Below are 18,658 nucleotides of genomic sequence, written 5' to 3' on the forward strand. Positions count from 1 at the left end.
TCTTAATAATAGTTGCAGTGTGATTTTAGAATGAAGAATCTATGTAATTCTGAGTCTAACAGTAAATAATTTGATTAAATATTCAACAGAAGAAAGTACATGTTGCTTCATTAAGTCATTAGTTGACCTCAAAATATGATACCTCAGGGTATATGGAATTTACTTGAATATTGAAATAGTAATTCATCTGTAAGTTTATCACAAATTCATTTTTTATGGTATCTTAAGTTTAAGATGAAGAGGAACTCCAAATTTTGGATTTTATTATATCATTATTAAATTGAATCTTATAAAATTTAATATGGTTTTTACATTTCCAATCATGAATGCCCCTGCCTTCATAGAGTTTATTACATTTGCATTGATTTTCAGAATTTGGCTCAAGGTATGTTACATTTCATAGAGGTGGACTTCCAAAGCTAGCTAATGCAACATGAACAACCTGATGTTCATATGAGAATAAACTCCCTTTCAGAACTTTCATGCACTCGAGAGGAGTACGTCTAGTGATAACTGAAACTAGAATCTAGATTCTAGATGCAGTCTTATTCAGAGACCTCAGGCCAGCAGCATATTGCACTCCTTAGATATTCTTGTTTACACTTTTATGTTTTTTATATAGCTAATGTACCACTTAGGATACAAAATAAACATAATAAAAAAGAAATAGATATCAGCATAATGCCATTAATGAATACAAAGTTTACCATTGGAGGTGTAAAAACTAAAAGAATAAAATGGCGCGCATGTTATAAGCATGCAATTTATGGTAATTAACAACACAGTTGCAATGTGTTGTAATTTACGGTAATATAATTTGATAGTGTATTGAAGCTTTTTTTGAAAGTGTGAAGCAGATGAATCCCTTGATTTTATGTTAGCTAGTAGATAACTTGACCATATTGACAAAATTTTGTTTCTTTCTCTCTTTCATATTAGGTGTAAATGAATTCAGGAAGCCAAAGGTAACATGTGCAATGAAGGATGTAAAAGTAAAGAAAGGAGAAGAAGCTGTCCTAAGAGCCACCATTGTAGCAGATCCAGTACCAGATATCACATGGTTAGTTTTATGTGCATGTATGGGCATGACATCTAACTTCTATAGCCAGTTTCCAGTTATGACACTTTTCATCCTTAATTTATTCAATGTTTTTATTGTTTTTTGCATTGTATCCAGCATAAATGCATATTTCTATTGTTGCAAAAGTTGCTAAAAATTTAGGAATCATTTAATTTGTATTTTCTTATTATTGAATTTAAAGTAAATTAATTTCTCAAATAGTCTCACTGAAATAATACTGGAGTGTTGTACCAAAAAGACTCTAGCTCTAAGAAATCTTGAAAGACACCAATCTAAAACTTTCATTTATTTATATACTGATAATGCATGTTTTTAAATTTTGTCAATAAACTAAGGGTATCAGTTTCTTGCCCATCCTGCAGGTATCATGATGAAAAGAAGGTAGAGGGTGAAGAAATAAAGGCTGAAGCTCAGATGGAAGAGGGACCTAAGGAAGTTGGTGATGGATTGAAAGAATGCACTTTTACTCTTCGGGTACCCAATGGAGAGCATTTTGACAGTGGAGTCTATCGAATTCATGCGAAAAACAAGTTTGGAGAGGGAGATTGTAGTGTGAGTTGGGAATATAATGCATTTTTTTTCATTTTTAAACTTTTGACCTCGTGTATAGTTCTATTTATTTTAAATAGTTCTCTTCATATTTCATTTTTCATTTCTCATGAATGTTATGCTGTGCCCAATTTGTTGCTCCAAAAAATGAATGTAAGGTATTTCTCTCAGCAATTGTTGGGCTTTTATCTGAATTGTATTTAAAAGTGGGCAATATGGCAATATGGCAATAATTCAATATGCAAACCAATTAAACATGTATCAAGCATGTTATGAGTCAGATTGGAACCCGGATCCCTCGATATCCAGCCGAGTGCTTTAGCCAGTTAAGTTATCGAGGCATCCTCTTAAACTCTGAAATTTTGGGGGCTTTAAAGGAACAAGATGTTATGATGAAATACCGTACATGCAATGTCACAGAAATTCATAGTCATGTGCGATGCGCCAAAGCCCATGAAGGTTAAGTCAACTTTAAACATGTAGGCCGTTTTTACCTGTGACAAATTCCAATAAATTGCGGGATATGCCGCGACAGTAACTTTTAACTGAGTCATCCGCCAGTATACTTTTCAATGAAACAATTCCAGAGTGTAAAAATCATTCACCTTGACCGGGATTTGGTATTTCGTCACAAAATCTTATGCCGTAAAAACCTCAAAAATTTCAGATGTTATGAGTTAATGCACTTATAGGTTAAGAGTGGTTTCTGTAAATAATGTGGCAGCATTTCAGTGATGTCACAATTGCAAGTTTTTAATAATTTCTGCGGAGTATTAAGATATAGTCTTCACTTTCATTTAATATTTAATTTTAAATATAATGCTTAATTTATGATTCTAGTTGGGTTGTTTGACAATGTGTGATCATAATTGTTTGATTCACATAATTTACTGTGCAAAAATTAAATCAATGTTATGTTATTAGCTTTAAGTGTGTGAAATGTATATGTGGTGCAAGTTTAATTGATTTGACCACAATATTGTGTCAGCAGTAGTCGCTGCAAGTTGGAACATGATCAGGTCATTAACACCTGCTTCTGATGTTGAAAAATGCTTTCCATGTAGGTTTTTGTTTCATATTTAGGAACAGAAAAAAGTCACAGGAAGTTAAGATAGATCTGGAGAATAAGGGTGATGAAGAGCACACTATGTACACATTTATTTTTATGGCAAAATTATGATTTTGTGGTGGTTTTCACTGGGCCCATCATAGGCAAACATGTCTTGTTTGCAGTTTTTCTGTTAACTCATGTGTGTGGAACCTGATAAATTTTTTTATTTTTTTAATTGTGTACTTAAGATTATTTGATGGTCTGCTCTCAAATTGGTAGCAGCAGTGTTTTAATGTTCACCTCCATATGAACAGCAACTGGAACACCAGGTCCACCTTCCTTCGAAATTGTCTCCCCCTTTAAACATTTTCATTTATCTTCTAGCTGTTCTATAGGAAAGAACAGACTCCCCTTTGAGCATCTTGTAGCATTACATAGGCTTTACCTGATGATTTTTTCAGTTGAAAGCAAAATTTCAATGGAGCTTTATGTATTACCTCCATAGCTGCCATGGGCTAACTAACTGTTTCATCTGACAGCAGCTGCTGCTGATGTAATACAGTGTGTACCACACATATATAACATATCAAACCAAAAATATTAAGTAAAATCAATTTTTGCACAATAATTTATGCAAATAAAAAATGCATGAACACCCTTTATTGAAACGCGTTCATATATTCAAATATACCCTACATTGCAGTAGTTTCATGAATCCACTTATAACATAATGCATACAAATCATTCAATAATTTTTTACTCAAACATTTAATTTTAGGCCCGACTGGATATCCTTCTGGTACCTGAAATTGAGGCGATGAAAGATGTCACCACCATTCCATATGAAAATGTAACTTTCAAAGTGGTCATCTATGCTAACCCTGTAGCAAAAGTTGTCTGGTTAGTATAATAATAATACGTTATTAATTTTAACAAATGTTACAAAATTATCAAACTTCATCAATATTAATATTACTTGATATATAAACATAAGTTTTTAAATGTGATGAAGATTGTCGCAAAAGAATTTATCAAATAAGTAAATTGGGTGAGCCAGTATCCGGGTATATACCCTATTCTTGAAACTTTGGATACAGTTCAATTTCAACTAAGTGGGCGGCCAGTTATGCAGTGGAATGGTAATGTTATGTAATGAGTTGTAAGTTGATGACAATCTACAATAAGTAGTATTTAGATTTGCTTTACCTCTAATGGTGTAGTTATAGATGTGAGATCTTAATTGGTAAGTTTTTAGATTAACTTTCATATGAATCAGAGCCTTAAAGATGTATAAACTTAATACAGTCATCATTCCATACCTAACAAAAAATAAGCTTGCAAGAATCACGTGGTGGTATATTAGCAAGAGAACAAATAGCTCTCTTTTGTAGTAGCAAGATTTGTCTAACATTTGGGAAATGAACCCATAACTCAACAACATGATTCAAATGACATCGATAGAAGACATGGTAAAGTATTAAACGGTGCTCATTTGAAATAAGAAAGTTGATCTTTCTTAACACATCAGCAGCTTTACTAAGTTTATTACAGCTCTGACTGATGTGGGTGTCCCAGCTAACTTTGGTATCAATGTAAATTCCTAGTGTTTTAGCAGTTTCAATTTCAGTTATTTGTGATTTAACACTGCATAAAATATGCTGGGTTTTTTCATTATTCAAATGTAAATGATTAATATCAAACCAGTCCTCAGCCTGTCTTTGGGCAGTGCTAGATTGTGACTCAGCATCTTCTAGATGTTGACATTTTTGTACAAAAGTGGTTTCATTGTCATATAAAACAGATTAAGATTACATATTACAGATCAAATCATTGATCATGGTGATGAAAAGTATTGGGCTTAGCTCAGAGCCCTGTGGAACATCACATTTACTTAAGAGCTGCATTTACATTTACTCGTACACATCATTACCTTAAGAGCTGCAGATTGACAGTCATCAAATTCAACCAATTGTTAGCAATCATCAAAATATAGCTTCATTAGTTTCAGTGCAACTTCCTTAGCACCAAAATATTATGGCATCGATAGTAAAAATGAATGATTAACTCAGTTGAAAGTCTTACTAAGATATATATTATGTGTATGGGGATATAATGAATACAGTTTTATATACAATATACATGTATTTGGACGAATTTGGTAATAATTTATTTTTGTTAGCAATTCTATGTTAAAAAATTTATAAAAACAAAAAAATAATAATGAAGAATTTAATTTTTAAATATTGATTAATTGAAAAAAAGGACCAAAGATGGTGAGAAACTCAAAGAAGACAAGCATGTAAAAATAATTGAGGATTTAATTAAGGAAGAATATTCAGTGGAGCTCACTGACATTGGCCTTGCACAGGATGGTGTTTATACTGTTACTGCGACAAATGATCAAGGAGAGTCATCCCAAACTGTAACACTTAAAGTTCACAGTAAGTTTATTTTTTGTACTTATTAATTTCATTATTTATAATACTTACCCTAGAAAAGTTCAATGAACCTCAGCCAATGGTACCAATTACCATAGCTGACTTAACATCATTATTCAAACATCATGATTATAAAAGTATTACTTTTAAGACCCCAGGTTTAATTTTTAATGATCGCTTAAAAGCAGCTTTTTCTGAAATTTTCAGCTGAGCCACCAAACTTTGTCAAGAATCTTGAACCCCAAATTGTAAAGGCATACCATGATGCTGACTTCAGAGTGAGAGTTAATGGAGTGCCCAAGCCTCAAATGAAATGGTAAGTCATATCACTTTAAATTTCATTCTTATTTCTAAGAAATTTAGCCAGTCCTACTACAAAGTTACATTAATTATCAGTCATCTTAATGCTGTTTCAGACAAGGTGTAATACCTTATTAAGTTGCCTCTGGTATGATCTGTTCTTAGAATTGGAATGAAATATTCAAGAAAAATAAAATGTAATTTCTTTAATGATGAATACTTTTTTAAAAGTTTTTCAGGATAGGATAGCTCAAAAATCTGTAGCATTTTCATTGATGCAATCAATGTTTGAAAAAGCTTTGATGAAAGATGAGTTACTTATTTGGAAAGCCATTGTTGATGGCTAATGTTAGGTAGTTGTTTATTATCTGTTACAATTTCCAATACATTTCATCACACTTTTTTCAAATACATTGCAAAGTGCCTCTGGCAGACAGGCCTTAATATTTTCATTTCTTCTGTTATTATTATTGCTGAATATTGTATACTCAGAATTGATTTCCTCTTGAGTGATGGTATCTAATGGCGGCAGACCATTTTCTGCTGTTGTAACCATTGTTATATAAAATAGAGAAATCAGAAAAAAAATAAAATGATACCATGCTACTTTTGACTTTCCTTTAGTCTTTGATATGCTCAAAATATTAATTCACTTGATCTGGACAATTACATGGTTATTGTTCACTTTTATAAATATACAGTGCATGTGATTTACATGCAATGGCAAGCCAGGCATGAATACTTTTTCTTTTATTGTAGCCAGCAAAATCATGCTGACTTCTCTTATGGTACTCCAAACTTTTTCATTAAATTTGACTCAATTAAAATTCCACATATTCACTTATTACAAAGGTTAAGTCATAAAATTAGAAAAGCTTTTCTTATATTGCTGAACTTACAGGTTCAAGGATGGAGTAGAATTGAAGACGGAAGGAAGAATTACAATTGACACTGATGTGGAACACCAAACAAGCAGCCTGGTTATTGAACATATGGAAGAAAGTGATGAAGCTATGGTAAAAAAAATTTAATTTTCTCTATTAGACTGCCAAAATGTACAATTTTGTATGCTATTTGTGGAAAAATTTTGTGGATCATTATGCAAATAAGTTTCCATGTAAAGAGGTCTTAGACAATATTAACAGGCTCAAATTTGCCAAGGCAATTGGTGTAAGCCCTTAATCATGTTACAAGAAGTCCTTATTGCATATGCCAGACTTTGTGTGCACTAGAATCCTCTACATAAGGGAGTTCCATATCATTCCGTGCATTTATTAGTAACACACCTGAGGTTATTATAGTGACTTGTTAATTAATAATTTCTTCCTTTTAAATAGTATTTGGTGCGAGCAAGTAATGTTGTGGGAGATGCGGAAACATATTCTAAGTTAACCATGGCTCAAATAGCACCTTCCTTTGCACGTCCATTGGACCGATCAGCAGAAGTTGACGAAGGAGATTTGCTGGAGCTCAAAGTGAAAGTTGAAGGCAGCCCTATACCTACCGTCAAGTGGTATGCTGATATAGATATATATTTTAAGTTCTTATTGGTGATTTTAGCTTTTATGCATTACTTGTTTAGAATGTCAAATACTTAAAAAAAATTAAAGGAATTTGTACGTTAACCTTGAGATATGAAATGTTTGTGTAGAACAAAAACTCATGAAATTAAAATATTTTTTGAGTCAGGTTCAAGGATGGAGAGGAATTAGTTCCCAGCGATCATGTGAAATTAGTTGCTCAACCTGACGGAAATGTTAAGCTTACCATTGATAAAGTTGTTCCAACTGACTGTGGTGCATACAAGCTGGTTGTGACCAATAAAAATGGTGAAAAGGCTTCAATCTGTGCAGTGGCTGTGAAACGTAAGTCCATTTACTTTGATGAATATTATAGCAAGTAGTAATTTCTTTTATAAAAATTAAAATTAATTTTGACCCAGTTTAGGAGAAAAATCCTGCTAGTATAGATAAAAAAATTTAAATATTTACAAGTTCATACATAGTGTATAGTGTAGTTACTAGTTGCTAGAAAAATGGCGGGAATTACAAGTATAGCCAACAAAATATTGAAATAAAATGAACTTGTATGTGAATTTAATGCACATTGCATTGCAAACTTAAAGCCTTAGAAGTATTTTGTGAAGAGTGATTTACTTTGTTGTATTCCTTAAAATGATAATAGTTGATAGAAATAATTGATCAAAAGGTTCACTCAGATTTTTTTAATGTTTATCTTCTCAATGGATGTATAATATTAGGCACGTGTTTGCTTTGCTTTGTTTAATTATTCAGGCGTGTTTTATTCTTCATTTTATTTATCCATGATTGTTTTGATTTCAAATTTTACTTCTTGTGTTGAAATTGCATTAAAAACTAATTGAGAGTCATGTCTATTTATCTCATTTCAGCAAATCCCAGAAAGCCAAGCTTCAGCAAAGAATTGGAAGATGCCAAGCTTGTTGTTGGACAGCCTCTTAAATTGGAAGTACAAGTCATGGCATTCCCTGCACCAGAGGTGAAATGGTTAGTTGAAGACTTTTTTATTTGTCATATTCCTCAAAATTCACAGCAGTCGCAAATCTTATTCAATAGTTTTTAATCAAATTATTAAAATCCTTTTGTGCTAGTCTGGAATGTTGCAAATAAAAATTAGGAATGCTTCAGCATGGAACCACAGAAATAGGTGAATTCTCTTTGAAATGATGGTACAAGTATGAAGTTTGATCATATGAAAGCCTTTTACAGAAAAAACCCTAAACTTCATTGCTTTTCTTTAAATTCAGCTTTCCAAATGATAGTTAATCTCTAAAGAAAATATTGCATAAAATAATAAACAATAGTTGTGAAAAAATTAGCATCAAAATGTCAAAACCACTGCATATGCAATCATAGCATTTCAAATAAGTCTTTGAAGTTCCATTGAAATGCATGAATACAAGTAAAATGAGTTCCCAAGAAATATTATGTATGGCTTATAAAAATAGGTAAAATTGAGAGGGGTATAATGAAAGTGTAGGGTTTTTAAGTGTTTATTCGAATAAAGTTTGGTAATTTTTATAATGATTTTTCATTGATTATACCCAGAACTTTATACTCTCATTCAAAGAGGTACATATGATGATTTTGAAATAGAAAATGTGGTTAAGTTTTATAATATTTGTGTTTGGAAGGTTGATTTCCCAGATGTTTCTTTGAAAATGTCATAAGTTACCAATGGAAATCTGTACTCTTAGGTTCAAAGATGGTCATCCAGTCCGCCCAAGTCAAGCTGTCAACTTTGTAAACCAGCCTGGTGGCATTATTGGACTCCATATGGATGCAGTCAGGCTTGAAGATGCTGGACAGTACACTGTCACTGTAGCCAACAGACTTGGAGAAATTTCTGGCAAGGCTGAAGTCCAAGTTGAAGGTAATTATCCTTTGAATGAATTTGGCCTGGAGGGAAGCAAATCATCTTCAATTAAATAACTTGATTTCATAATAAAGTGTGATTTAATAAATACATATAATACTCTGTACTGCAAACAGGTACGGTGAAACTATCAAAAATGAGTGCTAACTACTTTTGGAGGTTTGTCTTAGTGATATTTGGTTTGGGAAAAGACAGTTTTTTTTTGAATCCCCCAATGGAAAAAACTTTGCCGTATCCTATTTATCATTGATATTTTATGATATTGAATTGGTTTCATTTATTCAATAACATTCATGGACCCACTGAAAATAATCATATTAAGAACTCATGAAATGTATTTGAAAAATGCCAACCTTAATTTTTGAAGAAAAATGCTATTTTTTCCTAGGCGGTGATACATCCATTGAGTTATATGATAAAAAATATATAACTCCCTGGAGAAAATCACTTTTTAAGTTAAAAGTCCTTCATTTGCAATTTTTCTATTGACATACCTGAAAATATCCCAAAAAGTGGTTTTAAAGGAAGCTGTTTATTTCACTTCTTCTCTCAAGAATTACTTGTTCATCAATCTAATGTTCAAGTTTTTCACATTGGATAGCAGTGTAATAGGTTCTTCCAGTAATCCATAGCAGATTTAAAAAGTTCACGTAAATTATTGAAAGTGAAGCAAAATGAAGGGATAATTTTATAATTCAATTGCTCTGGGATATCTGAATGGGAATATCCTAATTTATGATATGTCAATAATACGAATAATTTAGAGAAAATAATGTCAATTTTCTTTCACTGTTTTGTTTACTTGGGTGCTTTAAATGTAGATTGTAAGGAATGCTGGTTTAAATTCTTGAATTCAATGAACATTATACTGACAAAGATGTTATCCCTATTTAGTATTTTTTTAGCAAATAAAATGTTCATGGAACCTTGAAACAATTTGCAACCATAAAATATGTTTTGGAATAACTTCATCTTGTCCTTCAAACTGCAAATTTTTTCCATCATGTAAATGCATACTCTCATATCATTTTCTATCATTTTCAGCACGGGAAAAGAAACCATATTTCCAGTCCTTTTTGCAGCCAGTCAGTGTTGTCGAAGGTTTTCCTGCCAAGTTGGAAATTAAAGTTCTTGGGCATCCAAAACCAACTTTGAAATGGTAAGCCAAATATAATAAATTACATTTAAATAGCATTGAAATGATGCATTTGCCAAATGATCAGCCCATTGCAATGGTGAAGCAAGGTATAATGAAAAGAGAAACTTTGTAATTCTACATTCTATGTGGAATTACAAAGTTTCTCTTTTCAATATGTTAAGTCGATTCCATTAAGTCACGCCCGAGACAACGAATTATTTGAAGCAAGGTTGTCACTCCTACCAAAAATAATTAGACCCCCTAAATACCTAATTAATATAGCAATGCTAAAATTTGAACGGTTTTTTTTCTGAAAAAGCAAATTGGAAAATACCAGTCAGTTAAATAATTGAGCAATGCCATAAAATATGAATTTGTTTTATTATGTGTAAAAAATAAGTTTAAAAATGAGGGAGCTCCCTGGCTCAGGGCTTTCAAAAACATGGCACCTCAGGCATTGCAGAGTGTTTCATTCAAGTCACACCACAAACCCTTAGCTAGGACCTTGAACTACTGGTAGCTATGTTGAATGAAAGATTGGGACAGAAAAATCTCACTATTATTTGGGGTTAAAGGAAGTATTACGGATGTGATTCATTTCAGCACTGATGGAATTGACAATATTTATTCTTCAAAGATTAATCCTCACAATCCTGCATTTAAATCTCCTTTCTAGTTGTTATGATGTTTCTTAATGCCTGCAGTATTTTCTAATGCCAACCAGAGAATCCTTCCTTGTTATATCTGAAATTACCTATCCAATGGCCATCTCTCCTTTCCAATGCAGTGCCTCTTAGTGTCCCTCTCAGTTTTCAGAAGTCAAAATCACTTGGATCCGATGAATTTACTGGCCACCACAATATCTCCAAGACTTGTACATTGCAATAGTCATGTGCCAAGTATTATCATGGAGCACAAACTGACTAAAAAAATCATTTAATCCATTGCTGGAAATTAGTGATTTTGTTCCTGTATACCCCAGTATAAATCATAGTTCTAGCATGGACCAAAAGTGTCAGCATATCCACACAATCATAGGCTATAGTCATGACCTTTACTTGACCTAGCTTCTATTTGAATTTCCATTGGTGATAACTCTCGGTGGAGTTACATACACCTTATTTTTTTCAACTCATATCAATATAATTAATGAAATGCCATACCTCAGGTTGACTGCCTAGCCAATAAACGCTGACAGTTTCCAAGAATGAACAAGTACAGTTCCAAATGCATGCAAAAGAAAAATGGCATTTTTGGTAACCTAATATTTTGGTGGTCCCAGCCACTGTCATCAGCATGATGTGGCTTAGACTGCAGAAATATGAAGTTATCAAGTGAGTCATTTCTCTTTTATGAGTTACAATTTTTGTGAGCGTTTTGTTCATACGAACAATGTATGAAAATCTCTATGTGATTTTCCCTTTAGTAAAAGTTTAAGGCAAAATTTGAGACAAATTTACTGGTCTTACATGTACAATAATCTTTATATTTTTTTCACAGGACACATAATGGGAAAGAGATTGTACCTGATGGTGAGAGAATTCGCATCAATGAAATGCCAGATGGCACTGTATGTTTATTACTTGACAAGACTCAGCCTGGAGATGCTGGAGAGTATGCTGTGATTGCAAGCAATGAGAAGGGAGATACCACCTCCAAAGCCAAACTGGATGTTGCTGGTAATTTAAACTCCCTCAGTTTCACCTTGTACTAAGTCAATGTAAATGATCACTGGTTAGTTTATTTGGAGTCCATTAGTTACTGTCAGTGGGTGCTTTTACATAGGATAACATTTGAAAGATTTTCATGCACCTAATGATTATAATTACATGTTTATTGTGGTAATAAATAAAATTTCAAAGACAATTATTAAATAAATATCTACTTGAAGTAAAGTTCTAATTTTTTCCTTGAATATTCAATTAATTGTGGCATTCAAATATTTGACTTTATGCTTTCCATCTCTATTTAAAGTGATCATTCCAAAGAATTATTAAAATTGAAATATAGTTTTGTAAATTCTTTTGTAATATGTTCCTATGATATCCTGGTGAAGACCATCTGCAGTGCATTAATCTGCATCTTGGACAATAAGTTTAATGCATAGGATACATATTTTCCCTACAATTTCAATAATTTTCATTTTTGAACAGAATTTTGATAGTATTCAATCCATCCTTGTTCTTTTTTAAACTTAAAATTAAGAGGGGCTTATATTTGAAGAGGAGCTACATCCAAATGTACTGATCCAACATAGTTATGAAATTCCTCAAATAACTGAAACCAGTTCAAACCATTATGGTGTAAAGATCCTTTGATATGTGTTCATGCTTCGAATCTGTCATTTTAGGTATTTTTTATCCTTTTCACTTCACCTACAATCTTAGCAATAAGGTAAATCCCTAACCCAAGGCTTTTGATTTTCCATCTCTTTTCTTCATCAGCTTTTTGAGTTTTGACAACTTAGCAAGTCAAGTGACACAAATAATATTCCATGCACCCATCATCTTTCTAAAAAATATTTCCCAAATATTTAAAATTTTGAAAATGCATAAGCATTCTAGGAGAAATAGCTCCATAAAACTCTGAATAAAACTATTTCTTTTTTTTACAAAAGGCAAGGATCGTGATGCTCCAGAAGAACCCCCATCATTTGTCCATGACCTTCGTGATGTGTCAACAGATGAAGGTTCTCCCCTAATCCTTGAAGCTCCATTCCTAGGAAACCCCATTCCAGATGTTAAGTGGACAAAGGATGGTGCACCAGTTACTCCCAGTGACAGAAATATGCTCACTTGTGATGGCAAGAGGGTATGTATTTACTACTCTGTGATTCACACATTTTCAAAAGGGCTTATATTATCATTTTCTTGTTCAAAGTTACTTCATAATGAGAGTCAACTTATCACACCGGTAAATTCTATTGTAATTGATTAATTAATTCTTTTAAAAAATGAAAAAAAAATCAGGAATTATTGGGTATTATAGTTATTTTATTTATTAATTATAACAGATTAAATTTGTAATAAAATAATGGAAATATATTTGACAATATGCACTATTCATCAATTGAATTTGGTCATTTTAAGATTGTTAAACATGTCATAAAAGCTATGAGATAAGAGTTAATTATGAAAGTACTAGATAATCAACATTCTATCCTTCCATGATTCCAAAATTAGGTTGGCCTTCAAGTGAAACCTGCCTGTTTGGATGATGCTGGCAATTATGAATGCACTCTAACCAATCCACTCGGGAGTGCAACATCATCTGCAAAAGCAGCAGTTCGTAAGATATATCAAGCACCAAAATTCACTCAAACTTTTGGAAATCTCCAGCAGGTAAGCTATTATAGTATGCATTAAATTTGCACTTATGTTCGGCAAGTTTAGTAGTTTCCAAATCACTTTTAAATCATCCAAAAAATGTAATTTCTTGTTTGGTAATATTTTTAACTCTTTTATGCATGGATAAAAATATTCATGGAGCTAAAATAAAATTATTTACTGAAAATTGTTTTGCATAAGAGTATGGTGGTGTTGACGGTATATTATACTAAAAGTGGTTCTTTTCTTTTGTTTATCAATGAACAAGTATTTCAAGTGCCTCAGGAAAATCTGATTAAATATGCTTTTGGACCAGAAATTCGAACCATGGTTCCTGCATATTACCAATGGGTGTACAATATAGTTAGTTCAAGTCCAAATCAGTGTAAATTTTGTAAGTCAGAGCCAGGCATAAATATGATGACATACTTATTTTGGAGCTCAGTACACTGATTTGTAGCTGATCCCATCCATCTCAAGAGTGAAAGGTACCTACAGTGTTGTTACTTGCAAGAGCTAGGCTCCTTTTTTATCTCAAATCTTTGTACAGGGGAATCCTTAGTTAATGATTGATCATTGTTTAAATATGCTGGAGTTTCTGTGGAGTATACAGTGCAGTGAGATTATGAAAATAGTTAAACATTTGCTAAACAGGTAACGATGAATACATCATGTAAACCTATGTATATTTGCAAAACTGATGTCTTCCATTCAAATAAAAATTATAAGTAGGGGTTATTCATTCTATCCAATTATTTGAGCATCTTCTTTCATTCTTTGATCCAAATAATTGATAGTTCTCTGTGTCTAGTTATGGAGTTGGCTATGATCAAGACTAAAACAATGAAGTGCAAATTTGTTTAATGCAAAATACATAATTAGATTTCATTTTGAGGTGGACTGAATCAAGATGAAGGTTTTCTTTTTCTGGAATTTTCACCACATTAGTTTTCACTTCATAGATTGTGTAGACTCTGGTCTAACATATAACGTACAAGATGTCAGAATAAGGATGCCTTCATCTACATCATATTTCAGATGCTTACAGAATATTGAATTGAAGTAGTTTTTGTAGTTATTAGGGAAGGTGACTGAAAGCTGATGCCATTATTATTATTATTATTATTATTTGTATAATATTATTTGCCCAGAGATCACAATACAATTAGGAATGGGTGGGGGTAATTTGATAGAGGCTTAATTTTCAGGGAATGGGGGAGGGTGGAGATATTTCTGACACTTGCCTTCTCCTAATGAAAGATACCAAGGGATCACACTACTCAATATACCATCCGGTGAATGGTATACTCCTCTTTTTATATGGCACCTAATGTGGGTTTGGGATACCTCTGAAAATTCTGCCACTGCCAGTATTCGAACGCAGTGGCTCAAATTCAACCCTCAGGGTGGGAAGCCAGTACAATAGCTACCACACCAAACTGATCCCCGTATTGAATTGAATCATCCAGCAAAAACTAATTAGGTTTTCTGTTAGTTGCTTCAGAATGAGCAGCATTTGAATACTTTAAAATCATGCAATTTACCTCTGGTTGAATTAACAAATATGTCTTACAATCTTAATCTTTCAGAGTTGCATTTTTCTTGTGCATGCTCTTCTTGCAGCTGCCAACTTTTGATGCCAAATTCCCTGTGAAAGTAACCGGATTCCCCACGCCTGAAATCTCTTGGTACAAAAATGGAGTGCCCATCAATGCCGCAAAGAATCCAGAAAAATATAAAATAAGGAGGGATGGTGATACATGCTGTCTATTTGTTCGAGAATGTGTACCAGATGATGCTGGAACATACAGCTGCAAAGCTTCCAACTTGGATGGAGAGGCCACTTGTGAGGCCAAACTGGAAGTGGTAGAAAAAATGTAATTAAATATTAAAAAATATAATTACACAATTGAAAAAATAAATGAGAATTTAACATAAATCTGTGACTTGATCTGAAAAGTAGATGTGATACACAGAAAACAAGTTATATTTTCAGATAAAATTGAGACAGAACCTAATATATATTACTATTTGACTTTAATATCTCTAAAGATAGTATCCATAGGTATTGGCTATTCCAAAGCAGTATTTTAAAAATAATAATGCCCAAGCCAAGTGACTCCCAATCTGGAAAAGATGATCTAGGCCCTTGAATAATTAACCCCCATAATTAATGCTTTTAGTTAATTGAGTTAGTTCAGTAATATGTCTATCCACCAGATATCCCTAAGGTCATGGCTTCTGCCTTAGTCATAAACATTGACATCTCCAATACTTTTGACCATGGGAAATCTAATGGAAAATTTGGAAGTATTCATGGTGAAATTTATCCAACAGCAACATTCAAAGAGCTAAATTAAACTGATTGCCATGGAATACTCAATTAATCTGATTTTTTTCTGCTCAATAAGTAAAGCAGATTTTTATCTCCATCTGCTATATTTTTCAGTTGCATTTTTAGATACAATATTTCATAACAATTGCAATGGCTACATTTTGTAAATGAATGGGCATTTAAAAAATAATGTGTTCATTTTTTATCTTTTTTACAGTGAAAAGGGTCCAAAGGGTGAAGCTCCATCCTTCCTCAAAAAGATTGGCGACTGTGAAGTATGCAAAGGCATGACTGCCAAGTTCACTGCCTGTGCTACAGGATACCCAGAGCCTGAGTTTGAGTGGTTACACAACGGGGACCGCATCTTTCCCAGTGACAGAATCAAAGCTGAAAGGGAAGGTTCAGGTCTCCTTCGTCTTTCCATCGCAAATGTACATCCGAGTGATGTTGGCCAGTATGGCCTGAGGATTTACAATAATCATGGGGAGGACAAGTGCGAAGCTCAGCTCACTTATGACAGTAAGATGAACATATTTCCTAAATTGGAAATGTTAATGTAATTTTCCATGAGTTGAGACAACACTAATCACTCCACTTTTTTTATTCCCAGCATTGGAGAGTAAACCTAAGCGTCCAATTGGTGATCAGTATGTAGATTATGACAAGTTCCGCCGCACTGGACTTCCTCTGCCATTGGCAGACCGTCCCATAATCAGCAGAATGACCGATCGCCGCCTCACCCTGTCCTGGAAGCCATACATTGCAATTGGGCCAACTGATTTGAGAGGACCTCCAGTTACATACCGCTTGGAGATGTGTGAAATGCCCGATGGAGATTGGTTTACCGTGAGATCAGGTGAAACAAGTTGAAATTTATTTTACACCATAATTTTAAGAATGTTGTTCTATAAAACTTGTTTTTACATTATTAATTCATCTCAATGTTTATGCAAACCTTAAATTATGTCATGTTGAAAAATTTATAAATAATGTATAATTTTATTCACCATGGACTGGGATAGGCATAAGAAGTTGTGCTTGCGATGTGAGTAATCTTGAGCCATTCAGAGATTATAAGTTCCGTGTGAGAGTCGAAAACAAATATGGAATAAGTGATCCATCACCATTTGCCATCACATATAGGTAATTATGTGACTTTACTGCTTAATTAGTCATGGTTTTAATGCATGAAGCAGGTTAATCTTATTCTTTATTGTGTACTTTCAGGGAAAAGTTGGAACCAGATCCACCAAAATTCTTCCCATATCTGGAACCAGGAATTGATTTCCGTCCAGAAACTTCTCCATACTTCCCGAAAGACTTTGACATTGAAAAGCCTCCACATGATGGTTATTCTCAAGCTCCAAGGTATGATAGTGCTCTTTATCCATTTAATTTTACAAGATTAATTATACTCTACAAAGCATGCATGCATGAAGTTTGGGAAACTTATAACCTTGATTGGTTAACTCTGTGGAAAGTTAAAGATTTGTTACAGAGGAGACTAGAGGTATTTAAGGGTCATATGCCACTGACTGTCAAACCTATAAGTCCCATTCCCTACCACCTTTCTCTCAAATGATTTTCTGCTTTTGGGAGGGAGTAGGCAGATGATGGCAGAAAATATTTTGCATGATGTCTGCATTAAAATGACAATAATGACACCACTATGCACTGAACCTATAAATGAGCTTAGTCAGGAATATTAGTCCAAATTAGTAGAGCTGTTTTTTTCTGTTTGATAAATGTGTAAGTTTTAGCAATTGCCACAATAAATAATTTTATACTCAATAATAAGTAAATAATTTTTGATAAAACATTTAATGTCTTATCCATGTAAAAAGTGTGGAATTGAAATGTCATGAATTTTGTGGCTAACAATATTATATATGCATATACCTTTATTGTTGATTTTATTGATAATGCATAGGAACTGAAAGTAATCACTTGCTATTAATTGTGACTATGTAAAATTTTTAGATGGATGAATTGAATGAACAATTAGATTAGAGAGATAAAAAAGATTAAAATAAGTAATTTGATAAAGAGCTTTGCCAGGCTTTGACACATAAAGCCGCTAAAAATCAGTTATAGCAGCCTGAATATCTATTTTTGATTGTTTGTGATTTACCATTATCTGTCCGCGCCTTCTAGTCAATTATTGAGGGTAATAAACACCCTAATGTATTTTAAGATGCCTGTAATAAAGTAGGCACTTAAAGCTACCAATTACATGAGTACTTCACTATTATTTGATGCAATATGTTGATGGTTGAAACTTTTGCTAGACATATACACCCATGAATGAGTGCATTTTAGCATCAATTGTCTTTTAATAGTGCATTACTGTAATGTAGAAAAAAACAGAATTCATTATTACTACCTATAAAGAAATTTCCAATATCAGTAATCATAAGGATTATATTCTTTTCAGGTTTTTGAGACAAGAACATGATGCTCAATATGGAGTGAAAGGCCACAATTGTCACTTGTTTTGGTTTGTCTATGGTTACCCAAAACCAAAGATGACTTATTACTACAATGACGAACCTATTGAAATGGGTGGTCGTTATGATTCCAGCTATACTCGTAATGGCCAAGCCACTTTATTCATCAACAGGTAAGAACTATATGCAATTCACTTCATTTGCATTTTCTTGTATCATTAGGTTTTACATATCTGTACTACTTTCGTAATATATATGATTAGAAACAGTGTTTTGATTTTGATATGCATTTGAATTTGTTAACAAAGTCATAAACTACTGCCACGCTCCTGCTGTAGGAGAAAGATTCATGGTGATAATTATGTTTCATGGTTCCTAAAAGACATATTTGAGAAATATATGGAACACATCACATTGATTTCTAACATCCCAGTCAAATAGAAAATATTGCAATTAGCATTTGAATACAAATTTTACAGTCACAAATAAAAAGAAAAACAGTAAATAGGAGCAGTAACGGTGTGAATAATTAATAAAATTATTTATCTACAGAGAGAGACATGAATTCATTCACAGTGT

At 32.9% G+C, this 18,658-nt stretch overlaps 1 protein-coding gene across 5 annotated transcripts in view; it reads left to right on the forward strand.

Moving 5' to 3' along the window:
* Positions 1-18,658, forward strand: part of Obsc (Obscurin) — a 237,976-nt gene that overhangs the window by 193,480 nt on the left and 25,838 nt on the right. For all 5 annotated transcript variants that reach the window (XM_071587781.1, XM_071587782.1, XM_071587779.1 and 2 more), the window contains 20 exons: positions 940-1,060; positions 1,444-1,633; positions 3,460-3,581; positions 4,944-5,122; positions 5,327-5,435; positions 6,321-6,435; positions 6,757-6,932; positions 7,109-7,284; positions 7,830-7,944; positions 8,655-8,830; positions 9,878-9,992; positions 11,472-11,650; positions 12,589-12,782; positions 13,154-13,312; positions 14,921-15,174; positions 15,850-16,151; positions 16,243-16,488; positions 16,655-16,775; positions 16,860-17,000; positions 18,067-18,252. In XM_071587781.1, the coding sequence (XP_071443882.1) occupies positions 940-1,060; positions 1,444-1,633; positions 3,460-3,581; positions 4,944-5,122; positions 5,327-5,435; positions 6,321-6,435; positions 6,757-6,932; positions 7,109-7,284; positions 7,830-7,944; positions 8,655-8,830; positions 9,878-9,992; positions 11,472-11,650; positions 12,589-12,782; positions 13,154-13,312; positions 14,921-15,174; positions 15,850-16,151; positions 16,243-16,488; positions 16,655-16,775; positions 16,860-17,000; positions 18,067-18,252 (3,376 nt within the window). The remainder of the gene's footprint in view (positions 1-939; positions 1,061-1,443; positions 1,634-3,459; positions 3,582-4,943; positions 5,123-5,326; positions 5,436-6,320; positions 6,436-6,756; positions 6,933-7,108; positions 7,285-7,829; positions 7,945-8,654; positions 8,831-9,877; positions 9,993-11,471; positions 11,651-12,588; positions 12,783-13,153; positions 13,313-14,920; positions 15,175-15,849; positions 16,152-16,242; positions 16,489-16,654; positions 16,776-16,859; positions 17,001-18,066; positions 18,253-18,658) is intronic.

This window comes from Hetaerina americana, unplaced genomic scaffold (assembly GCF_022747635.1).
Source record: "Hetaerina americana unplaced genomic scaffold, ioHetAmer1.1.p SCAF_3, whole genome shotgun sequence".
Classification (NCBI taxonomy): domain Eukaryota; kingdom Metazoa; phylum Arthropoda; class Insecta; order Odonata; family Calopterygidae; genus Hetaerina; species Hetaerina americana.